Genomic DNA, 20,243 nt, shown 5'->3' with positions numbered 1-20,243 from the left:
GTAACATTACACAATGCACAAAGGTACAAGCATGACAGTTGGCAAATCTTTAAGAAAAAGTCTGTCTATAGTTAACAGAAACATGCTGAAAGGTGCTACATGACATTCTTCAGACATGCTTCAGTTCATGTCCCTTTGATTTCCACTAGTATTGCCAACAAATGCTAAAAATCTCAGCTTCCAATATCTATAAACCAAAACGCAGGCGCGAGTGCTTTTCAGATTGACTGAAAATAATTGTTCTAACTACCCCTATAAATACAGGCCCTGTCTTAGAAATCATAGAAATACATTTAATTTATCTTCAGATAATGCTTGTGTTTGATCTATGGCTCGTCGCCATGTATTGTGGAATGAAAAACCTGAGAAAACACTGTCCCTCAATGCACAATAAAGCAAATGCATTTCATGATATTCACAGTGAGTGGACGGGAGTCTGACAGGCATGCACAGTCCCTTTATGGGGTCATGACCTTGACAGACCGGTTGCTGACACAAACAGCCAGTGATGACTATTTACTAGCTATACCAATGATGAGCATGACAGACACTGTAATAGGATTCCACAAGGCAATGTTCTGCATGGCATGAGATAGCAGGGAGCGCCTGCAAAAACCTGATATATCCAACATACAACTATAAGGAATATGACCTTCTGCCCTCGAAACACAGTAAAGAGCATCGGTTTGCATGGATACATTTCACGTATAGGTTCCTTGTTTTAGGCAGACCTCTACACTGCTATTACTGCTATGCAGAACAAGAAGAATCAGATATAGAGAGGAATCAGATATAGAATGACCAGGAGGTGATGCCAGCCTCCTTCTCTTCATATATCTGTCTTATGTTGTCATAAGGTCAGGTCTCCTCTCTCAGTATTATCGATGACGTTCCGTGCGGAATCAGCACATTTGATAATCATACTAGCTGATACACATTAACCAAACCATTATTTATAGTTATTATTACATCAACCATTTATAACTAGGGGAAAGTCCATGTGACAGCTTGGAAAGACAGCTGACAGGAGGAATAGACCCCATCGGGGCTGGCATGGGTTAGCACCCCATCACAGCGGTGACGCAGACTGTAAACAGTTTGCTGCACCCAAAAAAGCTATGACAAATACAGGAAAAATACAGCTAGAGTCTGCGGGAGCAGGGACAGAAGATGGCAGATTACACAGTTACAGGCCATGGAACAGACAGGACTATGCGTTGGATGAGCGGTTCAATGAAGGACAGGGTCTCTGACCTGTCCTCCAGAACTAGAACTATAGAACTAGCACTATATGAGCATGTGGATCAATGGAGGGCAGGGGTGTAGTGGTAGAGGGAAAGAAGCTCTAGGTCCGTCCTTGTGGCAGAAAGTAACAACAATAAAAGGCCTCAGAATGCATCAGGGAAGGAAGAAGTGCTTGGTAGAGTGAGTGCAGGTTTGCCGCATTGATCAGTACTTCTCAGTCGACTCAGTCAGTTGAAGTCCAGTGACAGATAGAAAACCACAGTTCGCAGGATATAATTAACCCTGTCACTGAGGAGGAGGAGGGGGAAAGCGCTGGAGGAGGGGATGTAGATGGTACTGAGGCCAGCCTGCCAGTCAGAGAGAAGAGCTGTGGGCAAAAAGCTAGAGTTAGATGGCCTAGGGGCAAATGAAAGGAAGGAATGAGAGACAGTTAACATGGATTTGATAAAGGTGTTAGATGGACTTAAAGGAACAAATGAGGAAAATAAATACATGAGAGAAGATGGGAGACATTATTTATGAGTATAGTGCTGACAGTTTTGGAATCTAACTGACATAACCAAAGCTTGAAAAGCTTAGCGGCAGTAATTGAAAGCAGAAGAGTACAGTTGAATTCAGGATGTAATCAGGTAGAGAATGCAGCCATTCAATTTGCCCGTGAGGAAGAACATTTACGCAGGCACAAGTCAGGCCAAACGGGGCTAAGGATTGGGAGATGCAGGTAGATTTGGGAGGAAAATGCATTGTTCTTTGAGAAATAGTTAGCACTAACTTGAGGCCAGACCTAGTGTTATGGTCTGCTAATCAGCAGATTGTTTATTTTATAGAATGGACGATGCCCTGGGAGCATTTAGTGGAGGAAGTGTATGAAAGGAAAAATCCTATACACAGATTTGGCAGCAGAAAATGAACAGTGAGGATGGAAAACTAGGAAAAAATCAACACAGCATAGTATAGCGAAGAAGAAATGATATAATGTCTGTTAGATTTACTTCAGATATTGATTGAAGAAGTGTGTCTTTAGTCAAAGGCGGTAGTTTGTTCCACCATTGTGAAGCGAGGACAGAGAATAGCCTGCTTCGCTTTGATGACCCCCCAGGAGCCCGCACAGGAGTGGGTCTGAGGTGGCCAGAAGATGCAGAGCATATGGCTCTTGAGGGTGTGTAGTTAGAAACCATTGACCGGAGGTAGGAAGGAGCCGTTCCCTTTGCTACATGGTGTGCCAGGTCAAGGACCTTGAAGCGGATTCATGCGGCAACGGGAAGCCAGTACAGCTCTCTGAGAAGTGGAGTGACGTGGGCTGAATTTGGTAGATTCGAGTAGGACTACACCTACTGTAGATTCTTGGCAGTGGAGGACGGAGCCACAGCTGCCCGGAGCCCTGGGGGACACACGTTTGTAGGCGGTGGGGGGGCCAACAAAGTGCCTCTCTATGATACTTGGTAAGAGTCGTTGTCGAGGTAGGATGACAACCATGCTTGCCCAGAACCTACAACTCCCATTCCTGCAAGGGATGTGAGGAGGATCCGATGGTTGACTGTGTCAAAGGCTGCTTACAGGTCCAGGAGAATCAGGACAGAGGAGAGGCTTTTTGCTCTTGCTAAGTGAAGAGCCTCTGTGACTGTCTTGAAGCCTGACTGATTTGGGTCTAGGAGGTCGTTCTGTAATAGATAATCAGTGAGCTGGTTGGATACGGCACATTCAAGTGATTTAGAGAGAAAAGAGAGAAGAGAGTTCAGGGTTGGTTCTTTGATGAGCGGTGTGACTGACTTGTTTTAGAGAGGTGGCAACCACCTCAGAATTTGAGAAAGGAGTTGATGGTTGCAGCCAGGAATGGGAGGATGTCTGGTGTGATGGTCTGGAGCAGTGGGGAGGGCATGTAGTAGGACGGTTCAATGTCTCCAGTGTCAGAACTTCCGCGTCTGTAATGGGAGAGAAAGATGACAGAGTTTAAGATGAGGCTCCTGTTTCAGCACTTGGAGTGGGTGGGTGGAGGTTGGGAGAAGCAGCTACAGATGTTCTCTACCTTTTTCTCAAAGAAGGTGGCAAAGTTCTCCGCAGAGGGGGGGGGGGGGGGGGGGGGGGTACAATATGGCAGAGTTTTCTTTTTACCCGAGGCCTCAATCCTGTGGTGAAAGAAAGAGGCTTTGGCAGTAGAATGCTGACAAGAGGTCATGATAAGTAGTGATGTCACTGGTGAGGAGGGTCTTTTTGCACTTCCTTTCTGCCGCTCTCAGGCTCTGTCTTTCTTCTCTAACTGCATCCGTCATGTTCTGGGTGTGGAGCGGCTGGCAGGCTTCTTGGCAGACAGAGTTTGTCGAAGGAGGTTGAGAGGGCTGAAAGGAGGGTGGAGGATATATATATATATATATATACAATTATTGAAGTGAGATGAACAGACTGAAAACTTTATCGTATTAGATAAAACAGATGTTGTATTATACTTTTATTGCAGATGTTTCCATTGGGGACACAATTTTCAGTTGAAAAAAGGTAATACATCGCAATATACACAGCAATATCGCAATATCTATCAAGATTTAAAGGAACATGCCAACATTATAGGAAATGCGCTTACTGCCTTCTCCAGAGTCAGATAAGAAGATAGATAACAATTTCCTCTCTGCTTTCAGTGGAAAGCTATCCAGCTGCAAATTAGCCTAGCTTAGCACAAATGAATGGAAGCGGAATACGGACCACTAGCCTAGCTTAAAACTCTGGGTTAGGTGTTTTTGGCCAACAGTTAGGCCAGCTGATCCGTATATGCTTCCATTAATTTGTGCTAAGCGTGTTCCTTTAAGTATCATGACAATATCGTATCGTGGGGCCTCTGGTGATTCCCACCCCTACAAATTTGGGTATGTCCGGTAGAAGTGGGATATCAGTGGATTTGGTTGAGGAGAAATAATGTCATGTTTGGGTTGTGGTGGCCATTAGGGGCCATGTGGTAGGTTATGTAGCATCAGCAGTGTCAACACGAGGAGCTGGAGGGGCAGGGGTCTGTTGAAGTTGGTAATGCTGTTTGGGGGCCATTATGGGCCCCCAAACAGTATAATTATTTATAGGCATATTATAGACATTTCTTAATTGAGTGCTTATCCTTATCATTAGGGCACAAGTATCTTGTGTTTTTATTATAAATTCAGTATTACACCCATGATTATGTTCATCATTATAATGTCTGCAATTTCAATTGTTGATTTATTATCAAATTCCTTTTTTTTTTTTATGGAGACACTCCAGACTTTACATGTTGGTTACAACATCACTGGTTTGCTTCTTAGTTCTCTGATTTCTGGCTTTGGGAGATTAATGTTAATCTTCATAAGTATTTATTGGACAGTTCTAGACCACTGGAATACCATATGCATTTTTAATGAGGGTGTATTCCCCTTAGGCAGTGAGGCCTATGATGTTTTATATTGTTGATGGACCAGCCGGTTGTCCTCTTCTTATCACACATATTAAATGTGAATATTTTCTAGTGGGAAGCAATCTGAATACATCTGTAAAAAAGCAATCTGAATACATCTGTAAAAAGAAAGCACAAAGGACACTATTGACCAAACCCATTAATCATGTGCAGTATGATTAAGTGCTACATTAAGAAATAGTGTATCAATATTATAGTTTAAAGATAGAGACAGTGTTGTAAATAAGAACACAGAATTACGCTTGCAAACACTCGTACCCCTTGCTAACCTTGAGACAGAAAAAGAAAAAGGCCATTTCAGGTTTTGAGCAAATTGAAGATAAGAGCTGTATGGGAATGTTGAAAGATAAGGTTTAGACACTTGCAGCATATTTCATAGTGATGGTAATGGGCATGTGCCCTACAGTATTGGTCTTTGTATTAGCGTTACTTAAAATGGCTTCACTTTAAAATGTTGCAATTTGTCCCCCATTTGATTGATTTGAACATTTTGCATGCATGCTTCAAACAGAGATCTTACCATGGCTACCAAGTTTCAGGAAATGATGCGAATGCAATTTGAGTTATAAACTATTCACCCAATAATTGCCACACATAGTATATTGTCTAATACTTACATATATCCTCATCACATACCCCAGATGCAGAGATAAAAAAAACATGAAGCTTTTGTCGTGCCCTGCCCACGATAGGTTGATTGGAAAATTCCCTTGTACACGTATTCTTTAAATCATTATGATCATTTGGACCAATTTTCATTATGATCGATCAAACTGCCATGGAGTTATGACATATTTTGTGAGAGGCAGTGAGTGAACATGCACCTACAACTTCATCAGTGTGGTATAATAGCCATTCTCTCTATGTATTCTATCTGTTTGGTTAATAAACCTTTGTTATTATCCAATCCTCGGTTGACTGAGAACATTCTTCTTCAGGATATCTACAAATATCCCACATCAGTAAATAGCAGCCACCGTTTTGACATTTGTGGCACCTGTATTGGCTGCATTTTAAATCCTTTAGCATAAATGGCAACCTCTGCTCAACCTATGAGTACTGACTAATTTTCAGACGGGCCACGTCTCCTTGGAAGTCCGACAGCTGTATTTGTATTCAGTTGGGCCTGCTGCTTATATTGTGTTTGTGTTTATATTCACCCTGGCTGTGCACCAAGTCTGGCGATGATAGGTAACATCTCACACAGGAAAACAGAAAGGTTTCAGTCTCTTATGGGGCTTGAACCGCTAAATGAAGCTCTAGCGTTAGTTCATGCAGGATGCCATAGTCATGCTTGCCAATCGGCTGATTGGAATGCGCATCAATCCTAATGAAACATGGCTACAACCCTAACAACAAGGCGGTCCGTTTAAGCCGCTCTGCCAAGTCAGGGCTCTGTCTCCCCCTCGTCACCTCCCCCTCATCAGGGCTCTGTCTCCCCCTCGTCAGGGCTCTGTCTCCCCCTCGTCACCTCCCCCTCGTCAGGGCTCTGTCTCCCCCTCATCAGGGCTCTGTCTCCCCCTCATCAGGGCTCTGTCTCCCCCTCATCAGGGCTCTGTCTCCCCCTCGTCAGGGCTCTGTCTCCCCCTCATCAGGGCTCCGCCTCCCCCTCGTCAGGGCTCTGTCTCCCCCTCGTCAGGGCTCCGCCTCCCCCTCGTCAGGGCTCTGTCTCCCCCTCGTCAGGGCTCCGCCTCCCCCTCGTCAGGGCTCTGTCTCCCCCTCGTCAGGGCTCTGTCTCCCCCTCGTCAGGGCTCCGCCTCCCCCTCGTCAGGGCTCTGTCTCCCCCTCGTCAGGGCTCCGCCTCCCCCTCGTCAGGGCTCTGTCTCCCCCTCGTCAGGGCTCTGTCTCCCCCTCGTCAGGGCTCTGCCTCCCCCTCGTCAGGGCTCTGTCTCCCCCTCGTCAGGGCTCCGCCTCCCCCTCGTCAGGGCTCCGCCTCCCCCTCGTCAGGGCTCCGCCTCCCCCTCGTCAGGGCTCCGCCTCCCCCTCGTCAGGGCTCTCACGACCTGCACCTTCCATCTACATGAATCTCTATCCCGCCATGCTCTCTTTCCTATATATGCTCTATGCTATGCTGGTTTATTATGTCTTGCGATATTTGACGGGATCACGTCATCAGTGGATCTCTGATCGTGGGGGGTTTGTTGTTTTTGGTTGCAGGCTTGCATGGGTTTGTGCTGAGAGCATCTAAAGAGCAGATCCTGTACCTGCCAAATACAACTGCAGAACCCTTTCTTGCTATAAATGGTCTGATCTTTATGACAAGAGTGCTCCTGGCTGAAATAATGTCAGTGGCATTTTCGGTTTAAACCCATATGGGAAGGTTAAAGACACGATTATGACTGTGAGGAGTTTAGAGCTATATGGGAATGTTCAAAGATCAGGCAAGTTGTTAAGTTAAGTTGAACCTTTATTAATCCCCTTGGGGAAATCTTTCCTCTGCATTTGACCCATCCTAACTATTTAAGAGCAGTGGGCAGCCACACAGTGTGGCGCCTAGGAACCGACTCCAGTTGTAATGCCAGTATTTTAGTCAAGGGCAATGGCAGAAAACCTAGCATGCATGTCAGCAAGTTACAGTATATGTGAATGTCCAAAGATCAGGCAAGTCTCATAGTGATAGAATCTCCATCCAATAACATTGTAACCAATAGGATAATTCTATTAACATTGCAATGAACGGAAAAACACTGTTCTGTCATTCAGCCCCACTTTGACAGGTTTTCTTAACCCCCCCCCCCCCCCCCCGGCCAGGATAGCTGCAATACAGTAAACTACATCAAATCAAACATTAAATCACATATATTAAAACATACAGTAACAACTCACAGAATCATATGACTAAAAAGACAGACAAAAGGAAATGGAGTCTAGTTAAAGGAAGCAAATTACAAATTACAATTGAATCTGTCTCAAGTCCAAACCCTTGCCAAGTTGTGATTTATTAAAGTAATCTTTGTCAGAATCAGAGGATTACATACGTTTTCATATGAGATGCCCAAAGCTCAAACCCATTTCTGTTAGCACTCAAAGTATGAATACTATAGATATTACTGTCATCAGTTTTCTTTTATCATGGTCTTTGAAATTATCGTACGATGGAATCTGGGATAAATCAAAGAACATTTTGATAAATGAGGAACATCTGCAGCAAATTCCATAACATTCAGTCAATGATAGCCATTTTTACAGCTACATGTGAACAGGGTTTTGTGATCACTTCAATTCTATTAACCTTATTATCAGATACATTAGAAAGACATAAAGGCAGACACAATAGAGAAATGACAGTAGGAACATGGCATGACCCATGACACATAAAACACTAAGCAAACTGGAAGGAAAGGTCAGTATCACCTCATTAATTAACATTATAAACTGTATGACCATTAAATGATCTAAATGTCATATCACATCTCCATAACTTAAACTCTGTATGACACCATAATAAGGCGTCTAGAAAGTTACAATGTCATGATACATTATCCCCAATATCCCAGGATACATGATCACTCTTATTGTAAGTGCATACAAAAAGTGCAGTTTCACACTGATTTGGATCATACTTCATGGAGAGGTTTTAAAAGACAAGCAAAGACTCCTTTCCCCACAAACCATTTCAACCTTGACAATACAACACAACATTTGGACATTAACCATATTAAATGGTTCTTCTTAAATCTCTCTTAGAGCTGTGCTCCATTACCTTTGCGTTATAAAACACCCATGACCTCTACTGTACAACTGTACATTTGATAGTGAAGGTCAGATGGGTGAAGACCTTTTATGTGTGATGAAGAATTCAACTTCTGAATAAAGTATTTGACTCAGGGGGATGGGATACACATGGATTGATACCCATGAACAATGTAAATGTACCAGTAAATCTGAGTGCAGTGGTTTCCCTGCAAATAAGAAGTTCATAATAATGATCAATTATATTTATATAGTGCTTTTCTAGAACCCAAAGTCACTTTACACACTAAGGGGAAGGGGTAGTCAGACAAACAACTTAGAGAAGGCAGTGGACAAGAGATGGGTTTTGAGGTACGATAGGAAAGTTGAGAGAGACTCTTGAGTCCCTAATGCCCTGGAGGAGGGAGTTCTAGAGCCAGGGAGCTGCCCTGGAGGCGTGTATACTTTCGACAACAAATGTTTGTTTCCGCGTTCGAGTTTTGCGCTCTGATTGGCCAGGTCATGTGACATGTGCGCCAATCGTGGGACGGCAAGTTCTGCGCCTATTTCCGGGTCTAACAGCCTGCAAATACCTAACGGCCTAGTTTATCACTGGTTAAGCTTAGGCGACTCTTTCGCAGTTGGTTAAGGTTAGAGTTTGGAATCAGGGCAGGCGTTCTATCGCCATGCTCTAAGACAAACTCTAAGCTTAACCAACTTCGAAAGAGCGCCTAAGCTTAACCAGTGTAGCAACTTGCGGTCCCACGATTGGGCGTACATGTCACATGACCTGGCCAATCAGAGACGCGGAAACAAACATTTGTTGTCTAAAGTATTCAGGCGCCCTGGAGAGCTGCCTCTGTCACCAAAATGTAAGGTTGGCTGAGGTAGATCTGAGGTACTGTAGATCTGAGTGACCGAAAGGGTTGGTAGAGGGAGAGGAATATTACAGAAATATGGGGGAGCGAGTTGGTGAAGGGTTTTGGGTGAGGAGGACCACGATTGAGACAAGAAACCAGGCAGAGGCCTTTTAGGACTGGCGTGATGTGGTGCCAGGATTTGGTATAGTGGGTTCGAAGTGGGCGGAAGTGTTTAGAGTCTTTTGATGGAGCAGCACTGATGCCGTAGAGGAGTTATTTGCAGCAGTCAAGAAGATGGGGAGGGGGGGAGCTCCAGTAGCTCACCGCGTATCTCTGCGCTATTTCGGCGTCGGGGACAACCGTGCGCGTCACGGATCTGGGGTACACGAGTTCGACTCCCGGACTCGCCGTATTTTCTCAGAGTGTCTTCCCCTGATCTATATCCCATTCAACCTGTTTCTGTCGGTCATGCTTGACTAGAAAAAGCGATAAACGCTAAAAAGAACCAGCTGTCTGGTCAAAGTTTAAAAAAAAAAATAAGATGGGGAGGGGGTGAAGGCGTGGATCAGTGTTTCAGCAGCAGGGCGTGTGAGAGAGGACCGGATCTGTGTTACGGTTTGTATGCGACCCCAATAGCACAACACAAGACAATATGAGAGTTAGCCAAAAACTGGGCATAATTTATTCACAAACAAAAAACGGCACTGTCCCTTTAAGGGAGAACAAAAATACACTGGTGAATCTTCTAGAGTCCATGAATGAAAGGAAAGTTCTGAGTCTTGTTCAGACTCACCAGAACACTGCCGACGGGCAACTCAGCAAACAGGGGTCCATGAAAAAGGAGTGAGAACATAGGAATCCTCCCGTGGAAGCATAGAGAGCAACGACGATGTCTCACACCAGGAACAAGGGCCACGGAGAGAGAGTAGGGCAGTAGATGGCATGACGTCTCACACCGGAGACGCGGCAGTAGGTGGTAGAATAAAGATGGCACGACGTCTCACACCGGAGACGCGGCGGTAGATGGTAGCAACAAGAACGACCTGGCAATGAGTGGAAGGCAGTTGGCAGTACTTATAGCCTCCCGATGAGCTGATTGCCAACCACTCTCAGGTGCGTGAGCTGATTGCGCGCTTCCCAACGGGGAAGTGCCGAACAGAGTTCCATCAGCCCTCACAGTACCCCCCCTCCACGGGAGCCACCTGGCGACCAGCCAGGCCCGTAGGGGTGGGAACGCTGAAAAATTTAACAGAGCGGGCAGGGGTTATGACAGAAGGCGACTGCCCAGGAGTAGGACCTGGGGCTGGGGTCCCCCCGGAAGCAGGATCCGACATAGGATGGGTGGGCTAGGCGTAGGAGCCATGAGGTTAGCCGACAGAGAGGCTCCAGGGAACTGACCTTGCTAGCTGAAGGGGCAGTCCTAGCAGTGGGGAACAGGGTAGCTACACACAAAGTGGAGGCCATGCTATCTGGGGAAGCTACACATAAAGTGGGGCTAGCAGAGGAACAGGGTTAGCTGCCTGGGCATTGCTAGCTACAGGGCCTATGCCAGCTGTAAGGCTACATTAGCACAGAGGCTGCACTAGCTGCTAGAGCTAAGCTAGCAGACAGGGCTGGACTAGCAGAGGAGAACAAGCTAGCTGAAAGGGCAGTCCTAGCTGTGGGGAAGCTACACAAAGTGGAGGCCATGCTAGCTGGGAAAGCTACACGTCTAGTGGGGCTGCGTGAACATTTTCCCCAAGGCAGTTGTCCTTCCGCGTTCGGTTTGCGCGGCCTGATTGGTCACTGACGCTTCTCTCAGCGCCCAATCGCGTTGCGCCTAGCTTTCAGTTCCACAGCCCAAGTCCTCGCCCATTTCCTCGTATTGTTTTCATCTCTCTATATTAACGTAGCCCATTTCCTCGTATTGTTTTCATCTCTCTATATTAACGTAACACGCTATTCATATCAATCGACATCACATCAATATAAATAGCTTTCAGTTCCACAGCCCAAGTCCTCGCCCATTTCCTCGTATTGTTTTCATCTCTCTATATTAACGTAGCCCATTTCCTCATATTGTTTTCATTTCTCTATATTAACGTAACGCGCTATTCATATCAACGGCGGTAGCGAGTTGAGTGATAGTGAGTTGAGTGATAGTTAGTTTTAGTATATGATGCACGGCGGTAGCGAGTTGAGTGATAGTAGTATATTGAGCGAGTAGTTAGGCGATAGTAGGGCTAACGCGATTGGGCGCTGAGGGGCCAATCAGGCCGCGTAAAACCGAACGCGGAAGGACAACTGCCTTGGGGAAAGTATTCACGCAGTGGGGCTAGCAGATGGACAATGTTAGCTGCCTGGGCCATACTGGTAGTAGAGGCCTGGCAAGCTGCAGGGGCTCTCTCATACACTGTCTGTGCCGGCTGGGGTCGTCGACTTGACCAGGTCGTACTGTTACGGTTTGTATGCGACCCCAACAGCACGACAATAGACAGATATGAGAGTTAGCCAAAAACAGGGCATAATTTATTCACAAACAAAAAGCGGCACTGTCCCTTTAAGGGAGAACAAAAATACACTGGTGAGTCCATGAATGAAATGAAAGTTCCGAGTCTGGTCTTGTTCAGACTCACCAGAACACTGCCGACGGGCAACTCAGCAAACAGGGGTCCATGAAAAAGGAGTGAGAACAACATAGGAATCCTCCCGTGGAAGCATAGAGAGCGACGAGGATGTCTCACACCAGGAACGAGGGTCACGGAGAGAGAGTAGGGCAGTAGATGGCACGATGTCTCACACCGGAGACGCGGCGGTAGATGGTAGCAACAAGAACGACCTGGCAATGAGTGGAAGGCAGTCGGCAGTACTTGTAGCCTCCCGATGAGCTGACTGCCAACCACTCTCAGGTGTGTGAGCTGATTGCGCGCTTCCCAACGGGGAAGTGCCGAACAGAGTTCCATCAGCCCTCACAGTGTAATATTGCAAACGTGGTAGAAGGAGGATTTGACAATTTGCCAGATATGAGGGTGAGATGATCACACCAAGGTTGTGTGCCTGGGAAGAGGGGAAGACAGTGGGGCCATCAGTGGTGGGTCGTTGATTCTGCTGAGGGGGGACGTGGAGAAGATGAGGAGGAGTTCAGTTTTGTCACTGTTGAGTTTGAGGACATGTTGTTGCATCCAGACAGACCATGTGATAGAGGGGTGAGTTGTGGGGGGATATGGTGCTGGGGTATATCTGAGTGTCATCGACATCCAGGTTGAAATGGCGAAGAATCCACCAGAGAGGATGTACAGTAGATGATGAAAAGGAGTGGGAGAGGTAGAACCGGTAGAGTGCAGTGCCTTCGATACTGAGGTCTTCGTGTCTGGTGAGCAAGATATTGTGAATTAAAGGCAGCACACTCAGGTAAAAGTTCAGGGCTGTCATTAATTAAAAGTAACTACAGGTGCTGTATGTAAACAAACAAAAAATAAAGCACTTCCAGCTTTGAAGTGATGTTCCATCCAGCTTTTAAGTGATGTTTCATAAGCTTATATTCACCCTGAACTGCAGTGCTTCTTGTAAATACTCATTCACGGTGACATGCTGAAATGTTAAATAGATTATCTATCCTCAGCTATGACCAGCAGCTACGATATGTTGGTCCATTCCAATAATTCAAAACTAATTTGTTTGCCGTGAGATGGTGTATGATGTTTATAAAAAAAAACATCCCATTTATATATAGTTTTTTTTTTATAATGGCTCTACCAGCTTTAGACATCCAAAGTAGGCTACATGGAAATTTCGAGGAAATGTTCTGTCATTGAATTATTCAAAAGCACTTTTCTACAGTAATCCAATTGAAAAGGTTTTAGTCATGTTACAGTAATGTCAAAATATATATATATATATATATATATATATTACAGTTATGGCTTTGCATTAGACTATGCCAAAGAGGCGTGTGGTTCTCCAGTATAATCTCTGCTTTACACTAAGAATCTTTACGCCTAATTCTTTGGAATTATCCGTTGCACATACTTCCTGAGGAGATTTCTCCTTTAGGGTTAGCAATCACTAAAACATTGTAGAATGTCTTATGTCATTAGGTGTTTGAGCCATTCGATTCGTAATGAGAAGGTCAATATATATATTTTTTTTTATCTACTTTTTCTCCCCCTTTTTCTGTGATTTTTCTCCTATCCCAATTTCCTCTCGTGCCAATTCTCCCTCCCCTGTCCTGATCGTTGCTCGCATGTGCCCCCCACTGGCCGGTCATAGGGAGGATAGAAGCCCATCACATGTCCCCTCCGATACATGTGGAGGCAGCCAGTCACTTCTTTTCACCTGCCAGTGCGGACTCTCATTGGCGAGGAGTAACGTGTAGGAGGCTCAAACTGCCCCCGCCATTTTCCTGTCTTTGCTGTGCAGGCGCCCTGACCGACCTGTAGGAGTCGCTGTTTACAACGACCAGACTACCACCCTTCGACTCCCCTCCCGCTAACTCTGCCAATTGAGTTAGTATGACGGCCGGCCCAAGCCGGAGGCAACGCTGACAGCTGAATTCGAGACCCGTGTCTCTGCGTTGGTGACGAGTGCAATGTCCGCTGTGCCACCCAGCCGCCTGGTCAATATTCTTTCTAAGTTACACTCGTTCTTTATTTCAGCAAGATGTAGGTGTTGTTAAGAACATGTGCAAACATGCACAGTGTCTATGCACACACACACACACACACACACACACTAACCACTAACCTTCATGCCCTACTCACAGCGATACTTTGCTTTGAAATGCATGCACATATAAATAATAATGAGAGTGAGGGGGCAGTGTTGGGGTCATCTTAGTTTCAGCACAATTCACTCAGTGCTCTACAACAGTGGTTCCCAAAGTCGGGGTCGCGACCCAAAGGTGGGCCGCGAGCAGCCACGGATGGGCCGCGAGACGATTTAAAAAAAAAACATTTATTTTATTTTTTATTTTTTTATTTTTTTATTTAAATTTTTTTTGTCAGGCCACTGAACTTAGAAGCAGGCCAGGACAGTGTTTCTAGTTGTATTCTAAAATTCTATTCTATTGTATTCTAAAATGTGACTATATGGTTTTATATTAACTTAATAAATAAACAAAAACGAAAAATCTACTTATTTCAACGAACATTTCAAACTAAATAACAGATTATGCACATAAAACGCTGAAAACAACCGAAGCAACAATAGTATTTTAATGAGGCTAATATTATTATCATTATTATTTTGCAACAAGTTAGCCCTCTCATAAATAGCACATATAGATGAATAACTAACTTGAACTAACTTAATAGGATTGAAGTGATATTTGGCTTAGAAAATCGGTCGCCTGGCAAAAAAAAAAAAAAAAAAAGCCAGACGATGTGCATTGGGCGCGGCTCTCTGACGCCTTATTTTCTGGGCCCCGGCCTGAAAAGTTTGGGAACCCCTGCTCTACAAGGTAGTCTGACATTCCTATTTCCAAATGCTGTCCATTGCACTGATACGTTGAACCTTGTACCTGTCATCTCCAGAATAGTTGCTGTACATTTCAGTCATTCTGGTTGTGGGTAACATCATTAATTCAGTCACTAATGATGTGTTCGGTGATACTGTACATTACCATGGGTTCATTTCCAATCCATCTCTCTACACAGAATCACTATCAACTTATATTAAATAAAAAATGTATCCACGTGTCAATCATTCATTCAAAAAAATTATCAATAAGCATTCATTTTTTTGTTTGTTCTCTCATTCAGCCAGTCAATAATAAATATTTTTGTTGCCGCCCAAGGTTCTCCAGAATTGATCCATTGCACCAACATTCATTCATTCATTCATTCATTCATTCATTCATTCATTCATTCATTCATTCATTCATTCATTCATTCATTCATGTATTCCTTTTTTCTTGATTTGTTTGTTCATTCCTCTTGTTTGTTTGTTTGTTGATTAATGCATTAATTCATTTGTTCGTAGAACTGATTATGGATTCGGAACCCAGTCAGAAGAAAAGTAGGAGTCAAACAGTCTAAATCTAAAGCCTAGAGATGCCTGTCAAGAGATCAGACAGAGTTGGTCATTCGGTTTCATTCAGTCAAGTCACATACAGTAGATGGATCTCTCAGTAAATGAGAAGGAGAGAGAAAGAGAAATGTGACAGAGACACGGAATACAGAGTAAGTTGGTTTATGTAGGAAATGTCAATCTGCCCTGAAAATCTAACATTGACATCTTCTAGTGATGAGAGTCCTGTAGACATCAGTTTCTTTGCATGCATAGGACACTGCGGCGCTGAAGAACTAGCTTGTCTTTGACGCGGCTTATATGACGTGACAGATGCCGCTTTCCTAAGCGACCCATTGTCCTTCAGATACACAGAGCGGCTGACTTGACCGTGACTGTCTGAGTCACCGGCACATTTACTTCATCTCTCAAACCTGCTCACTCACTCACTCACTGTCTTTTCTCTCTATTCTCTAGACCTGATCCACTGCACCAACGAGCTGAATGTGAGCGTTCCCCACCTGGCAGACACACTTCTGGAGCGGACCGCCAGTAACAGCTGGATAGTGGTTTTCAAAGCCCTCATCACCACACACCACCTCATGATGTATGGCAACGAGGTGGGGATATCACACACACACACACACACACACGCACGCACGCACACACACACACACACACACACACACACACACACACACACACACACACACACACACACACACACACACACACACACACACACACACACACACACACACACACACATTAGACACATGCTGTCTGTCAGACTGAAAAGAAGGATATCTGGCACACTTACGGTGGGGACACACCGGACGCTGAAGCGCCGGGAAGCACAGCCCATTCATACTGGACGCGCCACGGCCGGCTGACGTTCTTCAGCCATAGTTTTGCCGTCTGCTCTATTCTCTCCGCATACCACGAGTGCCTCTACGTGTGATTGGAGCAGAGGAGCAGAGTCTCTTGTTGACGACACTGAGAAATGTGCTTCCGGTGTGAAGAGAATGGGCGTTTCAGAGTCCAGCGTGTCCCGGCATTGGGTGAGGAGTAGAAAACCGAGTATGTATTCATAAAAAACACATTAAAACTAAAGGCACATTCTTTAGGCCTATACATACAAAGCACAATACACAAAATAAATAAATACATTCAAACCAACCAATGAAAGAACATATTGAAAACCATAGGATCATTAGAAAAAGAGGGAGGGGTTCAGATACAACCCGGTGGTACAGTCAGACAGACAGACACACAAAAAGAGAAACCATTATATGGACATCACTTTTTTGTTTTTGTCAGACAATATCAAATAACTCTCTTTGTCTCTCTCCCTTTGTCTCTCTCTCTCTCTCTCTCTCTCTCTCTCTCTCTCTCTCTCTCTCTCTCTCTCTCTCTCTCTCTCTCTCTTGTTCTTTTTCCATCAGAGATTGATCCAGTACCTAGCCTCCAGAAACACACTCTTCAACCTCAACAACTTCTTAGATAAGGCTGCACTACAAGGTAATTTAATACCATTTCAATAATGTACAACTAACACATTCAGAAACACTATGTATGTCTGAGACTCTGAGGCTTGTAGAAAAAAAAAGTTGACATATTTTAGAGATCCAATATTTCAGTAAAAAAAGGAAAAATTTATTCACAGTCTAGAATTGCAGATAAAGAGATTAAAATACAGAGCTTGGTACAAAAAGCTGAAAAGTCACAGATGTGATATATTGATATATGTGTATATTATAACTGTTGCTGTGAATGAGAAAGCAGGTCATATTATGGTAAATTAGGGTTTAAAAGGAGAAATCCCTAATGGAATGTAGTGTGTTGGCCACAGTCAGAGCTGGGAAAGTTACTTTTAAAATGTATTCCATTACTGATTACTGATTACCTACGTTACCTACAATCATAATTAGTAATGTAATATATTGGATTACTCCAACACAGTAACGTGGCCTTTGCCTCTTAAATGCACAGAATTGGAGGTTAAAACGTAATTTAAATAACGTCACTATCATCGTCTACAATCATGATTGACATTATTTCAAGTGGTGTATAATGTGTCCTTAATCTCACCATTAGAATGCAGGCTTTTCAAACATGCTTAGAAATCCAACAAGTACCGACTAGTTTTTCAAAATTATTATTATTATTAGTGCTGTCAGGCAATAAAAAAAAGTAATCTAATTAATTACAGGATTTGTAATTAATTAATCGAATTAATCGCATTTTAATCGCATAACCATTTTAGGCCTGATATTTTATATTCTATAATCATATTTCAAATTGCATGTGTCCGGATGGCAGAATTCAGTACTGTATTCTACAAAAACTTCCGTTTAATCATCTTCCCGTTATTCATTTGCTTAGATTTTTCAGGTCTGGTACATTTTAGCATGGTGTTATTCACAGTAAAAAAAATAAATAAAGAAAGAATTGAATTGATATTCTCATTTGGTTCATTACAATTGACTCAAGCCTAGTAACAGACACAGTATTTATGACACTGGGAATACATTCCCTGAGATCCATAGATGTCCCTAGAATCAGATACCAAGAACATGCAAATGGACCATTTAAAAAAAAATTGTAAATGTTTATTCTACGTTATTATGGAATGAATGAGATTACATTTATTTAAAAAAAATTAATTAAAATACATTTTCGTTTTTTTATATTAATTTTGAGTTAATTTTCATAACGCAATCATTTGCTGTGTAATTAATTAATCTAATTAACGCGATAAACTGACAGCCCTAATTATTATTATTATTATTATTATTATTATTATTATTATTATTATTATTATTATTATTATTATTATTATTAATTATTATTATTATTATTATTATTATTATTATTATTATTATTATTATTATTATTATTATTATTATTATTATTATTATTATTATAATGACTGTAATCCAGTTACATGTAATCCATTACTACTCAACCCTGACCGTAATGTTATACCATCAAAAGCTAATTGTGCCTTTAACCATCTCAGGGAAGTGGGTGAAATTGCTGCAGACAGTTTACAGTTAGGATTGGGACATTCCCCTTGAAGCTTTAACCTTGTTTTAATGTAGTTCGAGGTGAGCTGCCTTTTACAGTAGTGCCCTCTATCTCTGCCCCCTCAGGTTATGACATGTCGACCTTCATCAGACGCTACAGCCGCTACCTGAACGAGAAGGCCATGTCCTACAGACTAGTGGCGGTGGACTTCACCAAGATGAAGAGAGGGTAACACGCCCACATGCACGCGCACACACTAGGGCTGGGCGATATGGCCAACATTTTTATCACAATAACATTTTTCATATCACTCAATATCGATAATTATCTCGATATACATGAAATAATAATTTCTGTCAAGTTTAAAGGCTTTTTTTGCTGCTGAATGAAAGCTGAAGGAACCAGAAGGTTAATTGTGGTTCAGAATATTCTTTATTGCGGTCGGGTGGCGTAGCGGAGATTGCGCTCGTCACCAATGCAAGAGGCTGCGGTCTCGACTCCCGGAGTCAGCATTGCCTGCGGCTTGGGCCGATCATCATACTAACTCGTTTGGCTGAGTTAGCGGGAGGGAAGTCGTGGGTGGTAATCTGGCGTTGTGGACAGCGACGCCTACAGGTCAGGTCTGGGCGCCTGCTCAGCGAAAGGCAGGAAGTGGTGAAGGCAGCGTGACCGGCTCCCACGCGTTACACTTCACCAATGAGAGTCCTCGCTGCCAGGTGAAAAGAGAGCCACTGGCTGTCTCCGCATGTGTCGGAGGAAGCATGCGGTAGACTTCAGCAGGGTTCCCTTGTACCGACCAGTAGGGGGAACATGCGCACAACGACCAGGTAGGGGAGGGGGGGAATTGGCATAACGACTAAATTGGGATGGATAATAGAAATAAAAAAAAATAAAATAAAAATCTTTATTGTCAGAACATGACAAACTAGGCCTACTTGACAAACCACAAATCTGAGGTAGAACATGAACACGAACTGTATAACAATAAAACTTTTATAACTGGCATTAACACTTTCGGGGCCATTGGGATCAGTCCCACTCTATACGGCCAGCATTTCATAATAAACTTTCATTGTGCGTGAGGCTGTTTGTAGAGCTAAATCATTTCTATCTGTCCATTCTCATTGTCAATTGACACTATAAACCGTCCCTTCAATATGCCTTATACAAATAATTTTTTCATCAATACGTTCCCATTTTATAGCGTCGTGAATATGAACTATATACCGGAATGTTCTGGTATATTTCCTGGAAGGCGAGATACAGAGCACTAAGCTAATAACGTTAAATCGAATGGCTATAGACCAGCTAGAGCTAAAACTCAAAATGCATATTGTCGGTATCATGGTCCACCATGAATGTATGAAAGGGGGGGGACGACGTCGTTTCTGATTATTGATTACCAATAACGGCATTAGCCTCAGTAGCCTTATTCGCTGATCGGCTGGTTGAGTATGATAACAAGGCCTGATCATCATGTAATTTACGTGAAAAGCTCTTACCTGTGGCCGGTTGGATCCCCAAAAGGATTTCCCAGTTATCGATCGCCATCTGGTAGATCCATATGTCCATTGGCTGATGATATATTCCTTTACTGCACACTGAATTCAGCGTCCCAAAGACTATTTCAGGCGATCGGCTACACGCATAGCTGTAGGCTAACAGAAAAACCCATTCAAGATAAAAAAAATTAAAAACCCGGTCTCTAACAGGGAACACTGCATTATCGAGACAGCGCCCCTATGAGGATCTGGCCGGTAATGCACTTTTCCGAATTCCAAGAGTAGGGTAAATCTGCAGTGCCGCAGGGTGACATTGAGTAGGATATTACAATGGAATAAAAGCCAAAACAACCTTGCCACGGACATATCCGTGGTTGGCCCCCAACCGTTGGATCCGAAACACGGACATGTTCGTGGTTGGCCCCGAATGTGTTAAGGTAGGGAATAAATTCCACACACTGGAAGCTCTCAAAGAAATTAATTTATGAACACAAGAAGCTCCCAAACAGGGCTCTA

The 20,243-nt window shown here is 43.6% G+C and overlaps 1 protein-coding gene across 2 annotated transcripts in view; it reads left to right on the top strand.

The window, feature by feature from the left end:
* The window catches only part of LOC311232949 (phosphatidylinositol-binding clathrin assembly protein-like), a 61,258-nt gene that overhangs the window by 3,483 nt on the left and 37,532 nt on the right, over positions 1 to 20,243 (top strand). For both annotated transcript variants that reach the window (XM_084319788.1, XM_084319787.1), the window contains exons 2-4: positions 15,673 to 15,815; positions 16,641 to 16,716; positions 18,351 to 18,453. In XM_084319788.1, the coding sequence (XP_084175914.1) occupies positions 15,673 to 15,815; positions 16,641 to 16,716; positions 18,351 to 18,453 (322 nt within the window). The remainder of the gene's footprint in view (positions 1 to 15,672; positions 15,816 to 16,640; positions 16,717 to 18,350; positions 18,454 to 20,243) is intronic.

Source organism: Notolepis coatsorum (assembly GCF_963971535.1).
Source record: "Notolepis coatsorum genome assembly, chromosome: 8".
In the NCBI taxonomy this organism is placed as follows: domain Eukaryota; kingdom Metazoa; phylum Chordata; class Actinopteri; order Aulopiformes; family Paralepididae; genus Notolepis; species Notolepis coatsorum.
The sequence above is the reverse complement of the archived record's forward strand: the minus strand, read 5'-3'. Positions and strand labels throughout refer to the sequence as shown.